This window comes from Malaclemys terrapin, chromosome 6, assembly GCF_027887155.1.
Source record: "Malaclemys terrapin pileata isolate rMalTer1 chromosome 6, rMalTer1.hap1, whole genome shotgun sequence".
Classification (NCBI taxonomy): Eukaryota; Metazoa; Chordata; order Testudines; family Emydidae; genus Malaclemys; species Malaclemys terrapin.
In genome coordinates this window covers 38,856,144-38,877,555 of record NC_071510.1, presented here as the reverse complement: position 1 = coordinate 38,877,555, position 21,412 = coordinate 38,856,144, and the positions used below count along the sequence as shown (strand labels likewise).

The 21,412-nt window shown below is 42.9% G+C and overlaps 1 protein-coding gene across 5 annotated transcripts in view; it reads right to left on the bottom strand.

Annotated features, from left to right (window-relative positions):
- TRPM3 (transient receptor potential cation channel subfamily M member 3) overlaps positions 1 to 21,412 on the bottom strand; it is a 575,113-nt gene that overhangs the window by 46,625 nt on the left and 507,076 nt on the right. For 2 of the 5 annotated variants that reach the window (XM_054032769.1, XM_054032774.1), the window contains exons 11-16: positions 20,028 to 20,162; positions 17,869 to 17,919; positions 9,244 to 9,384; positions 6,411 to 6,440; positions 3,837 to 4,126; positions 2,811 to 3,039 (exon numbers count right to left, since the gene is read on the bottom strand). In XM_054032769.1, the coding sequence (XP_053888744.1) occupies positions 2,811 to 3,039; positions 3,837 to 4,126; positions 6,411 to 6,440; positions 9,244 to 9,384; positions 17,869 to 17,919; positions 20,028 to 20,162 (876 nt within the window). Of the gene's footprint in view, positions 1 to 2,810; positions 3,040 to 3,836; positions 4,127 to 6,410; positions 6,441 to 9,243; positions 9,385 to 9,533; positions 9,570 to 17,868; positions 17,920 to 20,027; positions 20,163 to 21,412 lie in introns of all 5 variants that reach the window. The other 3 variants (XM_054032770.1, XM_054032773.1, XM_054032772.1) reach the window with 3 other exon arrangements.

The following is a 21,412-nucleotide window of genomic DNA, read 5'->3' as shown; positions in this document are numbered from 1 at the left end:
TGCGGGATCAAGCCCATCATGGTTTAGGCCCATTTGTAATCACATACACACACACCAAAGCTTGATTTTTGCCAGCATTTCATGGAAAAATCATTTTATACATATCTCCAATGAATTTATCTCCAGTAATGCCAATGAAATTATTTAGTAGGCCTGTTGGCATATGTGGAGAGAGTATATTTCCATCCCATGAGGGAGAACATTCCTGCTTTGTCTACTGGTGCCTATAGTGCATTGCAGAGGTCATTCCAGGTCTCTGGACTGGAGCTGCACTGCTTTTAAAGTACACCCCTGCCCCCCAACGCTGCCATATAACCCATTAAGGTGCATGAAAAAGTCTATGCTGTTCTCTCTTTTGCCTAAAGAGAGTTGCTTCAGGGAGGGAGAGTTAAAGGATAAAGGTTTATGGAATAAAGCAGAATAAATAGAGTGAACAATAAACTGAGGCCTAGTCTTCACTTACTGGCTGGTCCGGCGGCACGCCATCGATGTTCTGGGATCGATTTATCGCGTCTGGTTAAGACGCGATAAATCGATCCCGGATCGATCCCGGAAGTGCTCACAGTCGGCGCCGGTACTCCAGCTCGCCGAGAGGAGTACGCGGCGTCGACGGGGGGAGACGTCCGGCCGCATCTGGACCGCGGTAAGTCCGGACTAAGGTACTTCGAATTCAGCTACGTTATTAACGTAGCTGAATTTGCGTACCTTAGTCCGAAGTCCGGACTAAGTGGGGACCAGCCCTGAGTGTGGACATTTGGGAGGAGCTGCTGTTGGAACAAACCAAAAGGAAAATGGAATTTATCACCCTGAGGTACTTATCATGCAAAGGATAGGGCCAGGGGTCTGCTGTGTGGCGGAAGAGATACATACTGTAAAGGACAAGGCATAGAAGGGGAAATGGATAGATACACTACACTACAGTAAGCAAGATCTACTGAGTAATGAACAACTGGAACATTTCAAAAGCAGTGATGAGCTCCCAAAATCCTAATAACCGGTTCCCTACCGGGTCCTCGGTGGTGGGGGAGACACTTTACTTGCTCCGGATTTTCGGCGGCGGGTCCTTCACCCGGAGCGAGTGAAGACCTTCCCCCCCCCCTCCCCGCCGCCGAAGTGCCGCCGGAGACCCAGTAGGGAACCGTGCGGTGAGTACAAGCCCCACGTGCCTGTCTCTCCACCCCCCACATTCGAACCCAACCCACTTCCTGCCCCAGACTGCCCCCCTCAGAACCCGCAACCCATCAACCTCCCCGCACCTTGTCCCCTGACAACCCCCTCCCGAGACCACCCCACCCTAACTGCCCCCCCAGAACCCCACCCCCTACCCAACTCGCCCCACGCCCTGTCCCCTGACTGCCCCAACCCCATCCACCATCACCCCGAAAGACCCCCGGAACGCCCACGCCTACCCGACCCCCGGTTCCCCGTCCCTTGACCACCTCCCCAGAACCTCCACCTCCTCCAACCACTCCCTGCCCCTTATTCAACCCCTCATCCCAGCCCCAGCCCCCTTACCATGCTGCTCAAAGTGGCAGGAGCTGCTGAGCTGCCCAGAGTGCTGCCGCCGGTGGTGTGGCGTGCTGGGGCTCTGCGAGGGGGGGAGGAGTGGGGGAGCCTCCCCATCTGGGAGCTCAGGCGGGCCGGACAGCACGGTCCTGCGGGCTGGATGTGGCCCACGGACTGGAGTTTGCCCACCCGCCAGCCCCTTTACAACTGGTTCTACACCGGCTTCTAAATTTAACAACCGGTTCTTTGCAAACCGGTGCGAACCGGCTCCAGCTCACTACTGCTCAAAAGTCAGGTTTGCAAGATGGTCAGGCCCCCCAGGGAAAGCAAGGGGATCAGGGCACAGATGGATTCAGAAAACATATGGCTAAGAGGGAGGACTTTCCAAAATGTAAGAACATGTCCTAGTTTTAGGAAGAAAGGTACTCATGCAGAGCTCTGACACAAGTGAGATAAGAATCTTATTAGCCACTGACACTCATTTGTTACTGATAGTGCATTAGTTCCAGTGTGATAATGATATCTTTATATCTCTGCTGTTCATAATTATTTTCTCAGATACATGCTTTTGCAGCATAGTAGAACAACCAGAGCAAGTATCGATTTTCACATGTAAACCTGATACAGGCAAGGGAATGCCCCGGTCAGGGAATATCACCACAAAACATAATTAAAAATGGCAATTCTTGGTCTGACTAGTGAATACTGTGGTGAAGGTGAATGCACCACAGCTCAGTTCCTCTTGGACAGAAATGCCTGTCAGAAAACCCCTCTCACTGGCTGTTTTACCAGAGAAATTAAGTATAAAATGGGCATGATTGAATTATCTTCCACATCCCTTAGGAGTGGTCGGTCCAGGTTAGGTAGGAGGCAGCTTGACATGGGACTGCAGGGGTATTTGCACTGCTGCTGCATTTGCTTGTTCTGAGGATCATTCTCCAGGGTTGCCAATTCAGCACCTTTCACTAGTAGTAAATTCACTCACACACCCTTTTAATTTATTAATTGATTTTTTTAAAAAATACGGCCAAACCCTGAAGTCTTCAGTTAGGGAGACATCCTGCAGTCCTTGCTCAGTCTTTATGACAGTAACTGTCCTACTGATCTTGGAGAGTTTTGACCAAGGACAGAGTAAGGCACTCAGGATTTGGGCTAGCAGGGATGAGCACTGTGTCATGTCACTATAAACAACACAGGACCATGCAATTAGTTTATTAGTACATCTAGTTGTTGCTGATTTGGTGTCAGCCCCCTTGCCATCCCTTAGAGCTCTTGCTCTTAATTGATACTAAGGCAGTGCTGACCTTTAGACCTGAATTTTTGCGCATCCGGAGCCGGCCCATCCACATGTCTGTGAGCAGCATTTGGCTGCAAGTGTGAGCAATGAAATCTCTGTGCTTGGCTGCCACCGCAAGCTGCAGGCACGTGGCGTTACTCCAGTTCTTCAGCTCGTAGGTCAGCAGTTTCATTGCCAGCTGCTCATCCTGCTTGTACGATTGGTCCAACAGCTCCACCGCCAGCTGGCCGAAATCCCTGCAACAGAGGACATTCTCATTAGCCAGCACAGTCTGGTTTGCGGAAAGTACACTGTTAATGACAGCTCCATGAAATGCAGTCGCGGTGCTGGCTGTACATGGAGGCCCACGTTTTCAAACCTGAGTGCCTAAAGTTAGGCACTTTAATAAATGTCCTGATTTAGAATACTGAGTACCCACCGCTCCCAGACATCTGCTCCCACCTGTCTGCCTGCTGTTCTCTCCTTGAAGCCCACTGTCTATCTGCAGTTAGGCAATCCAGGTCCCCATTGCTTGTTCATGATCTCATGGTCAGGTACCCTTGAAGGGGAGGCTTTATTAACCAGTGTCCAAAAATTGTTCAAATTCCTGTTGGTCTTTGATTCATGGATTTTAAGGCCAGAAGGGATTATGATGATGATCTAGTCTGATCTCCTGATTAGTTACTTCCTGCACCTGGATACTACTTCAGCAGATTTTGAACTGTATTTCATTGGGATGGGAAAAGTGACTCAACAGAATCACATTCAGGCTCTGGTGGCCTCAAGATGGAGGAAAGCATATAGTCAGTATAGAGGCTTCATTCACCTTTTTGGCTCCTGTTCTATCCATTTCAGAAGTTGCACTGTTAGCACAGTTTTTAGAAGGGCTCTGTTAGCACAGGTGTGCCCTAAAAATCACTCCTTTGGCTTCGAGGGGCCTGCATTTTCCCTACATCTTTAGCAGTTAAAGCAAACCACTCCTAAGCTGATTACTGGCAGTTTCAGCAGCCTCTCTTTGCTACTCCCCAGAAAGTATGCATGAAAGGAAATCAACCTGGAGTTGTGGTTCAGCTCCTGGGATATGTCATCCACCATGTCATTTTCTGATGCCTCGTGGGCCATGGCTTTGCAGAGTTTACAGGCCACCAGAGCTTTAGCCATAGCCTCCTCCCCATGCTGCCAGAAAAAGAGGGCCATCTTCTGACGCTTCATCAGCACAGCCCACACCATCAGCTCATGGAAGGGGAAAGGGAAATGGTTAATCTCAGGATCATCCAAATCAATATCCACTTCTTCTTCTCGTTTCTTTGTGGTCTTCCTTCCTCTTCGCAAAGGGACGTCATCCTGTCAAACAAGGAGAAAGTGTGGTTCTAGGGAATGATGTGAATCAGTTTACATTGGGTACAGGAGACACGACATGAGGAAGCTGACTCCCTCACCACAGGCACACTCATGTTCATGTAACTTACTTTCTTTTAATTGCTGATTAGACTGACTAATTATTCACTATGACCAGCCCACATTCTGAGTTTCTAGGAGGAGAATTTCTGCTGCTTCCCACTACTCCTCCCTACACAAATTTACATAACTAATTTCACATTCACTGAAAAAAATAATTCACAGAATAAATGTGATGCATATGAAATAATGATTCAACACTCCCAGCTCCTGCCTAGTGGGAAATGGGAGACTGGGAACGTCAATCTAACCTGGCCCTTCCCTGTGGTAGTGCAGAGCACTATCAGAACATGCCCAGGTCACTCCTGGGAAAGCCACCCTTACGTTAAAGCTTTTGGTTTCTCCATTTACTTCTGAGTTTTTAATCTCATTGAGGTGGATATATTCACCTCTTTTCACTCTAACTGCATTAGAGAGAACAATGAGGGAGACGCTGGAGGATGCTTCATCAAAAGATGGTAGCATGGTATTGTTTTGTCCTTTCCCCACTTCTGTCTCATTCTTAGTGATCTCCCCTCCTGATCTTATCAGTGGGGTAACCTATCTCTCCTCACATACTATCCCACTCCCTCAATTCTGTGTCCTTTCTTTTCTCCTTTCCCCCTCCAATTCCATGTTATTTCTTCTTGCTTGCCTGTCCTGTTTATTTCCATCCTCTCATCTTGTCCTATAACTTTCCTTTGTCCTTCTGTTCCCAGACTGCGTGCGCTGAACTTAGCTCCTTGTGTGAGCAGCAAAGTAAAACTTATCATACAAAATCTCAGCTCTCTGAAGTGCCAATGTACAGCATTACAGAGGCTGAAGGATGTCGGGTTATTGAAGATTGACACTGCACTACACTAATGCCCTCCATTTTATCTCAGCTCAAGTTCCCAAGGTATTTTACTTCTGAAAATCTTTATTTTAATATTGTTTACAATTAAATATAGTTAAAAAGTGGTCATAAAAGTGACAATTATAAACCAATGATATTTACAAAATAATTAAGGCTGGGATTTGTGAAAGTGGTCCCATTGATGGCATTGGGAGTACAGACAGGACAAAGTGGAGGGTTTTTGAGAATCCCAGCCTAAATAGCATGTAAAATAATTTTACAAAACTATACTCAGTGCTTCACATTTTCCATAATTAGGTTGCCATGAAAATTGCTACAGAATCCAACCACTTGACACAGAATTATGCCCCAGAATTGAAGTTTTCATTAAAAGAGAGAGGCGTCTGTCCCATATAGTTGTAAAGAAAACCTTCAATATCTGAGAAAAACATGAAACAGTGCAGTAATGGTTTGCTGAGTCTGCAAACAGACAGCCTGAAACAACTATTCTGAGAAGTGCAAACCACTCACATTCAACTAAGTATGGTGCTCACACTGAAACTTAAAAACAAGAATCTAATTGCTAACAAATGCCCTGATGGGCCTGGGCTGGATTCTGGTGCCCTCACTCACATTAAATAGTACCTTCTCCCTCATGTAGTTCCACTGAAGTAAACAGGACTATTTGTGGAGCAAGGTACTACTCAATATGAATAACAGTATGTGCATCTGACCCTATTTTAGAAGAAACATTCATGTAATGTGGTTATCTATCCATTGCTGTCAGATGTGGTAGCAGGTATTTGGCTGAGGACAGCAAGGCATCTAGTTGCTATGTATAGATTCTGGAGTGGCAAAGTAGGATTTTGTTCTTCCCTGCACCCCGAACAATTGCCTCTAACCTTTTCTACAAAGGGAAAAGAAAAAGTCAAAAGCCTCAGCCACGTCAATGGGAATTGGGCATCACATCCTATATTTGTTTGACCTCTCTGACAGCTTTCTATTTTTATAGTTGTTGGATTGGGATACTGGTTTCAAATAGACTGTACTATTTAAAACAATATGTACCGATTTCACCAACAGAGACCTGGAGATAACAGGATTTACTTCCTCCACTTTTTTTTTAGTTTGTCTATGGGGAAGCATACTGAGAAACTGATTTTCTATTTGCATTTATATAAACAATTTACTTTGGTGGAAAGTACAGCCTTGTGTGTGATTAACTTCTCATTCTAAATCTGTGGAACTTTTAAAATATATTAATTACGAGAAGTCTCAGATAGTATATTGCCAATGAATTTGTTTGGTGAGAAAGCGAAGTGAATTTAACATTAAGATTTATTACATGTCACCTACCTCCATTCCCAGAAGTTTCAGGGCTTTTGGCTGTACAAAAAAAGAGTTTAATAAACCATTATATAACCTATCCATACCAACAACATTTTAAACAAAATTATATAATCCTAGTTGTCCCCTCTTCCCCAAGATTCCTGGCATAAGTTTGGCCCCTACCATAAGTTACAGCTGCTCTAATTTGTGCTGGATGGCAACAGACACTAAGGCGCCATTCCATCCATTGAGGATCCCGGGAGTTCATTAGCATTCTGGACATGTACCCTTCACCTGACAACCCCACTAACAAGAAGCTGAAAAAGAGGGGGCACTCTGCTGGCTCTGCATCTCTCTCAGGGATTCTCCCATCTCCTCACAGAGCAGATATAGGGCCCTTTTTTCCCACTGCTTCAGCAATTCAAAGGGATCAAGGATCTGGCCCAAGGTTTACAAGGCCTTAATTTATACAGTTTTTCCACTGAGTGGCTGAGGGAAGGGAGCATTTCTCTGCAGAGAAAAGAGTGCATTTTGCTACTTCTAAAAATGAAATGACAGAAAAGCCATCCCCAGGGTGGAATTGGCAAAAAAACCCCAAACAAACCCAGCAGGTCTCCAGTTTTCCTTTGGATGTAAACATTTCATAACAGCTGTTGTACTATCAGGACCAATGTCTGCTAGGATGAGATCATCAGAATCATATTCATATATGTCTCTAGAAAGTGAACCCATATGTGAAATATCTGTGTTGGCTAGAGAGTAAGCTAAGAGAAGTTGTTATAACTAGAAGTTTCATGGAAGACAACCAAATTCTGCTTTCAGTTCCACTGCTGTGAATCTGGAGAGACTTCATTAAAGACAAGAATGAACATCACTTTGTTTTATAAAGACTGACAAATTACTCCAGATTCACAGCAGTATAACATCAAAAAATACAAAACTGTGCGTTGAACCTGCACCCTTTGCACTCAAGGAATGCAGGATCAAGCCCATTTAGAGTTATGATTTTTCCTGCTCTGAAATCTCCATGCCACTTACAAAGGTTTCAGCACATACCAGGGAAATTCAATTTTTTTTCCAGTCTAACTGCAGTATACTACCTATTACAGGGGCTGATCCAAAGCCCATGAAAGTCAATGGAAAGACACTCATTGCCTTCATAAGGCTTTGTATCAGAACCATTTACAGATTCATATTCATAGATTTTAGGGTCAGAACGGACCATGATGATCATTTAGTCTGACCTCCTGAATAACACAGGCCAAAGAACCTCACCTAATAATTTCTGCAGCAAGCCTATAAAATAGCTTGTGTCAGGAGCTGACTTTCACTAGGTCGCAGTGAGGCAGCTGTTTTGCTATGCACAAAACCCTGATCATAATGAACTGCTAATCAGTAGAGAGAATTGTTGCTTTTAAAAAATCTAGAACCCAGTAACAATCTTTATCCTAGACTCAGGGCAACAGCAGCTGGATCCTAGCAGCAAATGACATGCATATATTGATTCTTCCTCTTATAACTTCTATCATGGGAAGAAAACTACCAAAATTCAGCCCCTTACTGAATTGACTCCCAGCACCTTTTTGTTATTACCACATCAGACAGGCCCGTCGACAGGGGGAAGCAAAGGGGGCAATTGCCCAGGGGCCCGGGTGATTTAAAAGGGCCCAGGGGCCCCTGGCCGCTGCTAGCAGCGCAGTGGGGTTAAGGCGGGCTTCCTGCTCGCCCTTGCTCTGCGCCGCTCCCAGAAGTGGCCGACACGTCCCTGCGGCCCCTGGGTTGAGAGTTTCCGCACGCTGCCCCCATCCCGAGCGCTGACTCCGCAGCTCCCATTGGCTGGGAACTGCGGACAATGGGAGCTATGGGGGCGGTGCCTGTGGGCAGTGGTGCGTGGAGACCCTCTGGGCCCCCCACCTAGAAGTCGCAGCCAGAGGGATGTGCCGGTTGGTTTGGGGAGCTGCCAGAGGTAAGCACCGACCCCCTGACCTCCTCCTGCACCCTGACTCTCTGCCCCAGCAGAGTCCACACCCCCTCCCACACCCAAACTCCCTCCCAGAGCCTGCACTCCACACCCCTCCTGCACCCATTCTCCCTCCCAGAGCCCGACCCCTCACTCCCTCCCGCACCCAAACTTCCTTCCAAAGCCTGTACCCCACACCACCTCCCGCACCCAAACTTCCTTCCAGAGCCTGCACCCCGCATCCCTTCCAACAACCAAACTTCCTTCCAAAGCCTGCACCCCTCACCCAAACTCCCTCCCAGAGCCCGTACGCCTCCTGCACCCAAACCCCCTCCCAGAGCCCAACCCCGCACCCCTCCTGCACCCAAACTCCCTCCCAGAGCCTGCACCCCCCACCCCTCCTGCACCCAAACAGCCTCCCAGAGCCTGAACCCCACACCCCCTCCTGCACCCCAACCACCTGCCCCAGTCTGGTGAAAGCGAATGAGGATGGGGGAGGGAGTGAGGGGGATGGAGTGAGCAGGGGTGGGGCCTCAGGGAAGGGGCAGGACAGGGGCGTGGTCTCAAGTAAGGAGTGGGGCAAGGGGCGGGGCAAGGGTCTTTGGGTTTGTGTAATTAGACAGTTGGCAGCCCTACTGGGTGGGCATGTGGAAGCCCTGGCCGTGCCGGAAGAGCGCACCCAGCAACTCACTGGGCACCAGCAGTGCAGTCAGCAGCTCGCTGGGCATCAGCCAGCACAGGTGCAGCACCGCGAAAATGTCAGGCGGACCGTGTCTGTGCGGGCGCAGCTTGTGTGTGCGTGGGGGCCCATTGCCTGTTCTGTCCTGGGGCCCGGAATTGCTGTTGGCGGACCTGACATCAGAATCGCAATACTACTGGTAAAGAAATACAACTCCTTACCCTCTTGGGTCCAAACAAATTGTGGTAGAGGGTTCTGAACCGTTTTCGGGTGTAGTTGCAGCGATAAGCTCCTCCCATCAGGTACTCAATTACCAGGCCAATATCAATCAGACTTATCCTGTAATCCGGAGGTAGGTTACCCTATCAAATTAAAGAAAAAGGAAAAGAAACAAAGAGACAAAGCTGATTGGTACAGATACCATTCAATGTTTCCTCTAACTATATTAGAGTAAAACAAATACAATTAGTTAAGAAACATAGGAATGTATTATGCTGGTTAATTAATTCACCTTAAAATAGATCCAACCGAAACCTGGATATTCTCGCTTGGAAAGAAGACATAAGTAAATAAGAATGTGCAGTAATCCTCGGTAGTAACAGAAGATAATAATGTCAGAAAACAGTACTCAATTTCTTCTGCTGGGGGAAACAAGAAACACCACTGCAGAACAAAAAGCGTGAGGACAGAGCATTTCCCTAAAGGTCAAGCACACTTGCTGAACTCTAGTCCCTCTGTGAGGTACGTTTTCCACACAATCTGCTCACAGCATCTCTTCGGCTGAATATGTTTGCACTGGCACCCATTTGGGCTGCCTTCTCTGTCAGTCCATTGTGAAGGAAGCTCTATCATTTGCAAACAGAGGCTTTGCAGCTCCTTAGTTGTGATCTCTATTTCCTAAAAGCATATTTCTTCCCTACATTGCATTATTTAATAGTTAGCACTCATCAAATAAAAGGAAGGGGGGAAGAAGTTTCATTAGCAAGGTATGTCCACTTAAATGTGGACTTAAATCTCTTTTGCTTGAAATGAGTCTTTTAAAAAACTTGTTAGAGTCAAGGAGATATGTCATCATCTGCTTTGTATAAAACATTAAACTGGCTCATAAAGTGCCTATTTTCTTTTGCTTTACATTCATAGGCCAGGAATGTGGTGAGCATCAAGTAATTTTGATTCTTATCCAGTTCTGTTTTATCTAGAGATTTAGGAGCAAATATATAAGCCCAATGATTTTTTAACACACTGCTCCTCCTGTGGACTTGATGAATTTTATTTTAAGATAGTTTAAAGGGTACGTTTTCAGCACAGGGTTATTGCTACACAACTCCCATTAATGCCAATGGGGGCTACTCAGCTCCTTTGTCATACACTGCTTTGAAAAATGACCCCTGGATGTCCTGGATAATCTCTGGGACTCTGGGTGCTGCTGAGCTGAAAAACCAGTTCTGACCCATTGCACCACTGTTTCTTACCCTTCCTGGTACTGGAATAAATTCATATTAATTTCCATGCCATCATCAAGCACGTTTAATTTTAAATGGACAAGGCCAACAATAAATATACAGAATATTTATGGCTCCAACTTTGTGTGCTCCCTGGCCCATTCCCTTCTACTCCCTGTTATCAGTGCTGCTAATAATGACCTGAAGGTCATGAGTTCCATGCAGTTTACTGCATGTGAAGCTATGAAATCAGACCTTAGAACAGTTCTCTCTGCTCTGCATGTAAAGTGAGGTGCACTCAGATACTACTGTGATGAGCATGGTATAACAGTATACATAGACTAGAATAGAACAGAACAATGGCCTGGAGAACGACAGGTCCTCTCTTCCACACCTTTGTTCACTAGACCCCACCATCAAAATCCCACAGAGCAGTGCCCTCCCAGGTCTCCCATGGAAGAGTTCCTGGAAAATTCCAGAGATGGAAGGACAGTCTCACAAAGCTGGCATTTCTCGGTCTCCATAGGGGAACTCTGCAAGAGAAAGCTTTGGTCCACTCACAGAGTGGTGGGGCAGTCAGGGACTAAGTAAGGGATACCGCCACGCAAAAATATTTGGCTTTTTTATACAGAGCACTGCCTGTGAACAATTCACAAACAGACAAGAGGCATAATTCATAAAATTAGTCATTATGAATAATTTGCCCAACTCTGATGATAATATTAAGAAAACTCCAGATTAGCTACAGTCTGTCTGTATATCATTATAGGAAACATGACAATTCTGGGTTAATTAGACATGGAATTAAGTCTAAGAGATCAATTAGCCCATCCATGAACAGAGAATTGTATCACAGGGAAAAATATGCTATAATACAACAATAGCTTTTATAGTAAAACTAAAATAAGGCAGCAAAATTGCAATTGTTATCTTAATACTACTATTTAATGTACTCTAGTAAAACCATTATGTTTGCTATAATGATAAGCAGCATGGACTGTAGTTAATTTGTAGTTTTCTTAATATCATTACACCTGGGTTATTAATTCAAAATAATTAATTTTATGAATATTCCTTCTTTTTCTCTTTGGGAATTTTTTGCAGACAGAGGTCTGTAGAGGTTCTGTACATCTGCCTGACTTCTATGCAGATGTGTTTATTTGATTTAGATTAATAAAGCATACAATATAAAACATTCTGAGGGACAGATGTGATGATTTTAAGAACCTTTGTGTACAATTTATAAATTCAGTGTGAGATTCTGAACTTTATGTATCTTTGCCAAGCTACCAACTCTATTTTGAAAATGAGGGCTAGTTGCCTTCTCCATGGTCTCTCTGCCTCCATGTTGGACTGAAATTCCAAGGTGTAGTGATACAGGGCAGACAATAGAGGGACATTAACTTAGGATAAGCCTCCATTCAAATATAAACATCCTAGACAATAGGCAGGCTCCCACACAGAAGAACTGGTTTGTCAGGGGAGAAGTTGCCTGGCAACAAGGTCACCTGGTAGGAGTCTGGGATCACCTAAGGAGGCTGATCCAGGAATCACCTGACAGAAGGACTGGAAGGTTGTAAAAGGGTTCACAGGGGGAAAAACCCTCAGAGAGACACTCGCAGGAAGTTTGGGCAGGAGAGGGGAAGTAAATGGATCATCCAAGGTCTAAGGAGGCTAGCTTGGGAGAGAAGGCTCCATGTTTCATAATCCAAGCCAGGCACTGCGATTATGAAAGATCCTGGATGGTCCCATACAGCCCTGACCTCAGGCCAAAGAATGCTCTGAAGCAATGAGAAAACTGAGGTAGGGAAATGCATGTAGGGTTTATTATTTTTGTATAGATCTGTGTATTTCTCATGATGTTAAAGAAAGATCAACAATGTGCTAGAATTTGGTGCAATGTCTGTATGTGTTCTGTGCTACACCTACCATGTGCTCTGAGAGTTAAATTGTGACCAGAATGTCCAGCATGGCTGGAGGTCTGGGAAACGGTGTGTTTACACTATGGGGGAGTCTGAAGGGGTCACACTGATAACCGGGACTACACAGTGGCTCTCCACTGCTCCTTACGAAAGACTGAGCCTAATAGGCATGATCTATTGATGTGATCATAACCAATAACATGTTTGTGTTCTGAGCACTGTAAAGAAAATGAACATTTCTCATTAAAAGAAGAAAAATTAAAACTATTGGCTTTTTAAAAATGGTTCTCTCTGTCCAGAATGTTTGAGCCAATGTGAGTTTTACCTGAGTAAGGACTGCAGGCTCTAGCCTTCTCTTTGTGATCACATGTAAACAGGAACCAATGACAAAGTGCCATATAGGAGACTTTTATGTAGAGCTGCTTTATAACTGTTCTAAAGGGAAAGGTTAAAATTCATTCCCTGGCAAAAATGGGAACAACTATTTTTGAAGTTAATGAGAATTGCATCTCTTTACAAAACTCCCATTGACTTCAATGGGAGCAGTTTTGGACACCTCAATAAATCAATGTTCTGCAGTAGAAACATGTTCAGTGGTAAATATTAGTTAAATAAACACAATATATAATATCCTATAGCATATATTATATACATATATATATAATGTTGAACTCAATACTTTATCATATCATAGTTGAGATTTTCAAAGTAACCTAGGGATTTAGACACATCTTTCAATACATTTACCTGTACTTTAACAGAAGATGTTCCTAAATCCCCTTAGACAGTTTTGAAAATTTCAGTCAATTTAATGATCAATGGACACTTTGTTGAAGAAACCTTGTAAAACAATAGCCAAAGCACACATTCTATAATACATACACAGGGCTCAATCCTGTTAAGCATGGGAATAATTTTATACAGTGAATAGTCACTTTTTTTTCCCATTGACTTTAATGAGTGCCAGAGCGTTTGCAAGATCAGGCCCACATAGCAAATATGTCCATTCTGTAGTAGATATGAAACTGCTTCCTGTTTTTAACTGTAATGGGCAATATTAGATTTCATTAAGCTATTATAAATATTCTAGGATGTATTATAACTATTTACACTGTCACTACACATTATACTGAAGTCAGTGCTTGTGAATACTGTACAGTGCTTGTGAATACTGTAGCAGAAGCTGCAGCAAATAAACTGATTAATAATAAAGGCTCAGTTCATACCCCAAGTCTGGCTGTAGTGGCAGCACAATGATGCAAGCTGCCCACAACCCTTGATCCTCAGACAGCATGGAACCTACCTATACAACACAGGTACGAAAGAGGACAGTTTGAGCCAATGGTACTAATAGCCTGAAATAATCCTGAAGTAAGCTTTATGACACCAGTGCACTATTCTTCCTCTCTCAAATTCGAACGTGTCAGTGGTATTCCTTTCACTAGGGCAGAACTGTTTTTATTTGTAACAAATAACGACCATTTCTCATTTTCTATTCTAAGCGTTCAATAGTATATCACAAATACTGACTGGTGATAAAACTATGCTTCACAGTTCCCTGTAATACAGGAATCCAGAAACTGTCTCTAGAACTAAGAGCAGTGAAATTTGAATGTATATATAACTAATGAGCAGGATGAACATCTATTCATTAAGAATAAACAAATGAAAAATACTAACCTGCTGATCTGCATGACTTTGCATGAATAGGGTCCAAAGGTAGGGCAGAATCTTATTTATTTTTTTAAAAAAGTGACCAGTAGAGGGCAATCTCTGCCCACAAAAATAGTGTCAAGACACAGTCAACTCCATTTTTTCCTGCTGTTTATTTTGAGTGCATCATTTGAACAACAATCTGATGAAAGTAACCACTGTGGGGAAAATTCTGTTTGCCTTTACATAGGTCCTTTTGACATCAGTGAGGCTGTGTGTGTGAATAAGGCAAACAGAATTAGCTTTACTTTTAGTGGCTGAACTAAGGGGATCAAAAGTGGGAGATGGACACAGTTCTCCATAAACCATAGTAATTAGAAAGGAGAGCGTATTCTCTTTGTTGATTGATACATTTAGAATTCAAACCCTGAGTGTGGCTGTAATTCTTTTAACTTTTTTTCTTAGGGCTATACTGTAAACAGCTACATTGAGGTAACAATCTCCACAACAATATTTGGAAACTCTCAGGAGAATGTGAATCAGAATCCACAAAACCAATACAAGCTTCCATAAATAAGACTGTGGCAATGTACCTTCCTCATTGCATAATAGTCTATTCTAAAGGGAATCCCAATAGTGCTATCAGAACTCCTATAAACCATGAATCTCTTCAAATTAAAGGAAAAATCTTAGAGATTTAGGGTGATACATTTTAATATACTATGGCAAATTCAACATTGTTTTCATGTTTCTTTTTCAAGCAGTTATTTTCAATTCTGTAATTTGCCAAGATACAGAAGATAATTCACATTTTACAATAGAACATTTACAAATTATTCTAGCTATGAAATAAAATGCATATAGTTTGTGCTAGTCCTGGAAGTACCAGGTTGAGGTGGCAGATTTTAAATCTCTTTGGTGTTTATAGTATTAGAGACTGCCATTAAGATTGAAAATTTAACTATCTGGTTTCAAAAATGTATCTAAACTAAAAGACTAGCTTCTACCCAACAATCTGGCTCTGTCATGCACAGTGAACCATTTCACTGTCAAATAATGCTATGTTCCATTGAGAGGTTATTTTCAAGAATGTGTTTGCATTTAAATTCGTGTCAAATCTCCTGACTGATCGATTGACTAGTAAGGGATTTGATTGCTCAGGTGCAGGACTGTGGTACAATGTCAGATATCAGCCAGCACGGCATAGGTATTTTTCATCATTGACAAAATGAAAAGAATAGGCCATAATGTGGCATATTTCTGATGAGCACTAGTGTTTGTATTCTAAGCCATTAGCTGTATTCCAGTTAGAGCATACATTTGCTCAACATAAAGGCAAGTGTGAAAGAAAGAAAGAAAGAAAGAAAGAAAGAAAGAAAGAAAGAAAGAAAGAAAGATTCTACACAAGGAAAAACAACAACAAAAACAAACAACAACACAAACCCCAATAGGATACATTTTAGGAAAAATTCCAATACCTTGCATATTGTTTAATCACAGAGGTTACATATTGTTGTTAAAATATATTAAAAATCTTTTAGATTCTTACTGCTTTATGAAAAAGTCTTCTGTTTATATAAAGTGCTTATAAATTTTTCACTATAAGGCTCTTTTAAAAACACCTCTCAGATTAGAGGCCTTGGGAAACCATGGTAAACAATGTTCTAATTACCCTTATTATAACACAACCTTTTGACACTTGAAATGCTTTGCTTCTGAAGAAGGATGTTAGAAAGAGGAGGCCGGGGTATTTGAAATGGAATCTGTTTAATCTAAAAGACAGATGATAATCATTCCAAACATTTAAAGACACAAAAATGATCACACATTTACTAACAAAATGTACTACTAGCTTGTGCCTCACAGAGAAAGTACAGAGAAGCAGGCAGCCTAGATGCACTCAGGCTTAATCTGAGTACTGTGCTCCATCCAAGGGATTTATGCATGCGAACAATTCCAATTATGTTGCAGATATTTCATATTTTCTCATTGATACTTGTATATTAGTTAATGATGTCTACTCTACAGATGATACTGTAGACCCCTTCTCAACAAAACTAAAATGACCCAAACCTCTTCAAATATTTCTAATCAATTTTCAAGCTTTTGCTTTCTTTTGTTTCTGTGTTGGGAAACCCCAGCAATAGACTCTTGCCAACTTGTTTATTATGTACTATCCATGCCTGTCTGTTACTTCAATCCTAACTCTGCCTTCCCACTCAGTGCCAGACATTGTTATACCTGTATGAAGCAGAAGGGATGACCTGTGACTTTTTTTTCCAGGATGCTGCTATTACGGTCACAACTCTATAGGATGACTGACAAGAAGTTCCCTCAGAAACCAAGCATGGTACCTCCATGACAAGCAATAGCCCCTGAGGTCCACTTTTACCCAGCTCCTTCAGGAAGCAATGCAGGACACTGCAACTAGCCTTCCTCTGCCTCATATACAAATGACCCTTTAGCCATTATATTTCTAGCCAAAGGCCAAGGGGTGGGTGGAAAGAGGTGGAGAAGGGGCATCATGAATAATTAAAATAAGGGGGGGGGGTTTGGAAGGTCTCTGATTGCTTTCCATTACACCAGTGTAATTCCTATGTAACACTGAAATGAATGGGGCTAAAATGGGGTAAGTAAGATCAGATTCTGGGGTGGGATGGGGTTTCACTGCTTTAATCCTTTAATACAATTACATACAGCATCATTAGCTGCTTTTATTTGGGTGTGCTAGAACCAATGGGGCTGTGGCCTGCCCCCCCAAACTATTATTTAATATAATTATTATATAACATTATTTAATATAGTAGCATTGCATCACACATCAGCCGTTACACTGTGATGTTTAGAAGTCCCTAAATATCTACTGTACCAGAGCCCCTTTAACCCTGTCTAGCTTTCACCAATGAAAGAAACACCACAAATTTGATTTGTGCTCTGACAAAAATTCTCCCTCCTTCTTCCCTCTATTATTTAACTAGTTAATCTGTACACAGAAAGTCCCCTTGAAAGCATATACCTTCTGGAGGCACAAGTTACTTAAAGAAACATAGGCACCAGTGTGCACTGAGAATGTCTGCAGTTTACACATCATTTGAAAGAAAATTAAAGGTGATGGGGTCAGCACATGGTCACAATTCCCTGCTTGAACCATCTGCATATAGAAGATACTGGTTTTTCATTTATTTCTGGTCCCATGCCAATCCCTCCCCCCCAAAAAAAGATATTGCTAAAGAAAGTGGATTGGTTTAGCCCCATTGGGACCTTTATAGTTCAAGATGCCTGAAACTCACTTGAAATTCTGATAATGGGGGAGAGACAAGCTGTCTTCTTGCTTTATTGCACTATTCCTTTTCCTATGCTGTTTGTGATGGAGGACTTTACAGCTTTTACAGTATATCACAGAAGATGGAACTGGAAATGTTGCAGTGGACTAGGATCGAGCACAAAAAAAAATATATAGATCTATTACAGTCTCAGGGATTGACTGACAACATGGACATTAGCTTCCAAAATAGTCATGGGTCTGGAAAAATACAGATAACAGCATAAATCCACATGGCATGAAAAAGCCTACAATTCCACTAGCGAAAGCGCTGTATCCAAAGCATCTAAAACCACTGAGACAGCAAGCCCAGTAACTTGTTAGTTGTGCATTGTGTGCAAGAGTTTCAGATTCAATACAAACAAACAATGCAGACTGAAATGGCATGGTGGACGGAGAGGAAGGAACAGGAGAATGATCTGAAAGCTCATGCAAAACAGAGACTGTCTCTAATTATGAGAAGCAATCATGACATTACCTCCAACCTACCGTCTATTGGACTCTTACCTTTTTGACGTCCCTCACTAGATGATACAAAGTGTTGGATGGTCCATGTCTCTGTAAATGACAGATAAAGAAGAATCAAATATTTTTGCCTTATACAGAAGCCACGTAGGAGATAAAATGTAAAATCTGGAAGGTGCTCTATTCATGTAAAGTTTTCCTGGTTAATCACCCAGCCAAACATATGCACACCTCTACTAATCAGTAGCACTTCAGTCACACAAATTTACCCATTCTTTTCAAATAAACGACAACAGCATAGCTTCGTCCAACATCCTTCAGAAAATTCTCAGGCTCTCTCTTCTCAATTAATAGACATGTCCCAGGTTAGATAGTCAAAGAACAAGCCAATCAAAGAGCAGGTGTGTACCTTTGGCTTTAGGGCAGCACAGATACTTGTTTTTCTATTATGTGTATGAGTTGAGTCAAATCTTGTAGTGTTTGATATTTTGGAGACACTTAACTTCTGGCCACCACAAGTAAATTAGTAATATATGCCCCTGAGGCCCATAGTGTGAAAGCCTGTGATGGGGTACCTAATCTACACAGGCATACAAGGGGTTAATCATGCCCTGCCCCAGAAGGAGCAATGGAGGTGAGTTCTCTGAGTGGCCCAGAGTGGCTGCATGAAGCACAGCCAATCAGGGAGGAATTGCAGGGAGCAACCAATCCACGCCCAATAGGCTCAGATAAAAGAGAGCAGCAGGACAGAATAGGGTCAGTGGCTGCTGGGAACCCAGGGAGTAAGGACTGTATCCCTGGAGGGCTGAGAGAACTAAGTTCCTTGGACAGAACAGCTGCTAGCAGGGACAGGGGGAGAGAGAGGGGGCTCCTGGCTTGCTGCTGGGACTGAGCAGCAGAGTGCCCTGAAGTGAGGGCAAAGAAGGTGCTGGGGCCATGGGGAAGTGGCCCAGGGAAATAGAGCAGCATTGATGGGAGGTTACGGAGGAGAAGCAGGAGGCTGCTATTTACAGTGTCCCTGGGTTTGGGTCCGGAGTAGTGGGTGGGCCTGTGTCCCCCCAACTTGCCACTGGGGAAGAGGCTGGACTGTTGAACAGAGATACCCTCCCCCAGAAGGGAGAAACAGATGATGACCTAGCCATAGGGCTGAGTCGCAAAGAGGATGCTGCAGTTCTGGGAGCTGAGAGAGGAGCTGTAGGTGGGAGCAGAGACAGAGTGCCAGTGTGCAGACTGCAGACATGGGTGTTGGCCTCGAGCCAATCCCCAGCACGATCAGGAAGAGGTGCCAGTTTAGCGGTGAGGGCTGAACCCTGTGACATACCCAATGAGGGCATGGATTTGAAATGTATAGGCAGAACAAAGCCATGTATCCATGTATCATGACACAACTCCTTTCAGTTGGACTGAAATAGAAATCATCTGAACCAGACATTGATGTAAATTGGGAGTTTTCCCCAACAGCACCCAAATAATTTTTTTGGCATGCTGTTATGATGAGGGTGACAGAAGTGAGTGTTGGTGTGGGAAGTGCTGTAAGCAACTAGAGCAGTGCAATACTCAAACATTTGCTTTAAGGATTTTTGCTTTTTTTTGGAGAAAGACATTTTGGAAATAAAATTTGTAAAAGTAAAAACTATTAATTTTGGAAAATTTGGGGATTGCAAAACTGGTGAAATTTTGCATGATGGTATACCAACTCCAAGCTTTCAAAAATCATAAGTCAGCCCCCCCCCGCATCATGAGATTTTTCTTAAAATCATAAGATTTACAAAACAATATATGTAGGGTTATTTTTTATAAGCTTTCTGGTGTTGGAGTATTTAAGTGGGGAAGCGCCGGCTATTCTTCAGGTCCTAGCTTGCCCACAACTTCCCTGCCAATGGCCTGTCTAAGCACAAGGTTTATCATACTGAACTACAACTCCCAGCAAACACTCGATGCCGTCTGCAACTTCAGTGACCTTTATTTAACCACACTTCATGATGTGTATTTAGACAGAGGAAGCAGGAAGCAATAATGAATTCTCATGATAAGAGTCAAACCCAAGAAAGCAATGTTGGCTTGTGATGTAAGAAAATAGTAACTCATTTGTGGAGAAAGTGTTGGCTGTGCTGGGCACCATTGTGTCATTTTAGGATGGGCGGGTGGTGAAACAAACACATGAACAAATAGATAGAAAATTTGCCTTAGCTTGGCCCTACCGTATTGTACAGTTCCTCTAGTCGGGAGAGGGTGAGAAACCGATGCATGCTTACTCCATTCTCAATGAGCAATTTCACAAAATCCACTCTGTCCAATACCAGGGCATCCAGCATTGCCTGCTCAAGGGATCCCACCTGCAAAGGAAAGGATTCACTCAGATTGTTCCTGTGTTTAGAGGACAGCCTCTAGATGCTACTGTCACTCTAGCATGGGGAGGGTTTGGTGTTTTGACAGAATTCCCTTAGCTCTCCCATCACATTTTTAAATCTATTTTGGTTTCCCTGTTTCAAAGTATCAGTACAAAAATGAAAAGATCAGTGTGCTAAGATCAATACACTCTGATAAATCTGGATCAGGACCTAAGAACTGAAAGGTTCAGTTCTTAGGTAGCAGGTGACCAAGTCACTACCCTAGTCAGCTTTTCATTATTAGTGTCACTCTCTTGACAAACATTTTGTTTCTTTTGATTTTGCACTTTGTGCTCTTTCCTACTAAGTGAATATTGTCGCACAAGCAGCCTAGAAGGGTTTGAAACCAGGGAAGCAGAAATTTTTTTTTAAACAGCATTTCCAACAAAGGCCAAATGCAACGGATAGATCACATCCATTATACGCACAGTCCTGGCTTTCTTCTGTTCTGGGGAGGTACTTCGTACCTACAGCTTTTAGCTTGTGAACTGAATTTACACAATAGATTTTACAGAGATTGCCACTGTGATTTTGTAAAGGAGAAAGGCATCACTAGCTGCTGCTGCGTATGTTTTGCATGCTTATTTCCAATAGAGAATGCAAGAGAAATATTCAGGTTAACTGAAAAACTGGCTAGCAAGGCTCCTTTGCAAATCCCGACTTTGTGAGTAGCAAGAACTGGAGAATACATTTAAAATAAAAATGTAACAAATGTATTTAAACATAGGCAATTTTCTTTGATGCAATTGCTCTGGGAGTCTCACATTGTGATAGTTTGTGTCTGATGACACCTGATAGGTATCTAACTTAAACTTACTACATCATGACAGATTATCATAAGTATTAGCATACAATGTCGTGTGGATGTTCAGAAAAGTTAAAAAAAAAAATCTCACTTTCCCCATAACTATATTTTAATGGGTTTTTTTTGCACACAAAAAGGTTTGCAGCAGACACTCACTGGCAGTTTGCAGAACAAATTTTAATATAGCTTAGTTTTTGTTGTTTATCTCGTGGAAAGTGTGGCAGTGGATGCAATGACCTAGATGCATCACTAAATGGCCTCATTTCCTTTAAGAAGAGCAGAGAACTTTTATGATCTATCCTGCCTTCGGTAACTCTGACCAGGGAAACTTGAGTTGGACTTGAACATGTCTCAGTATGTTGTAAACACCATATTAGTCTGTTTTTTTAAA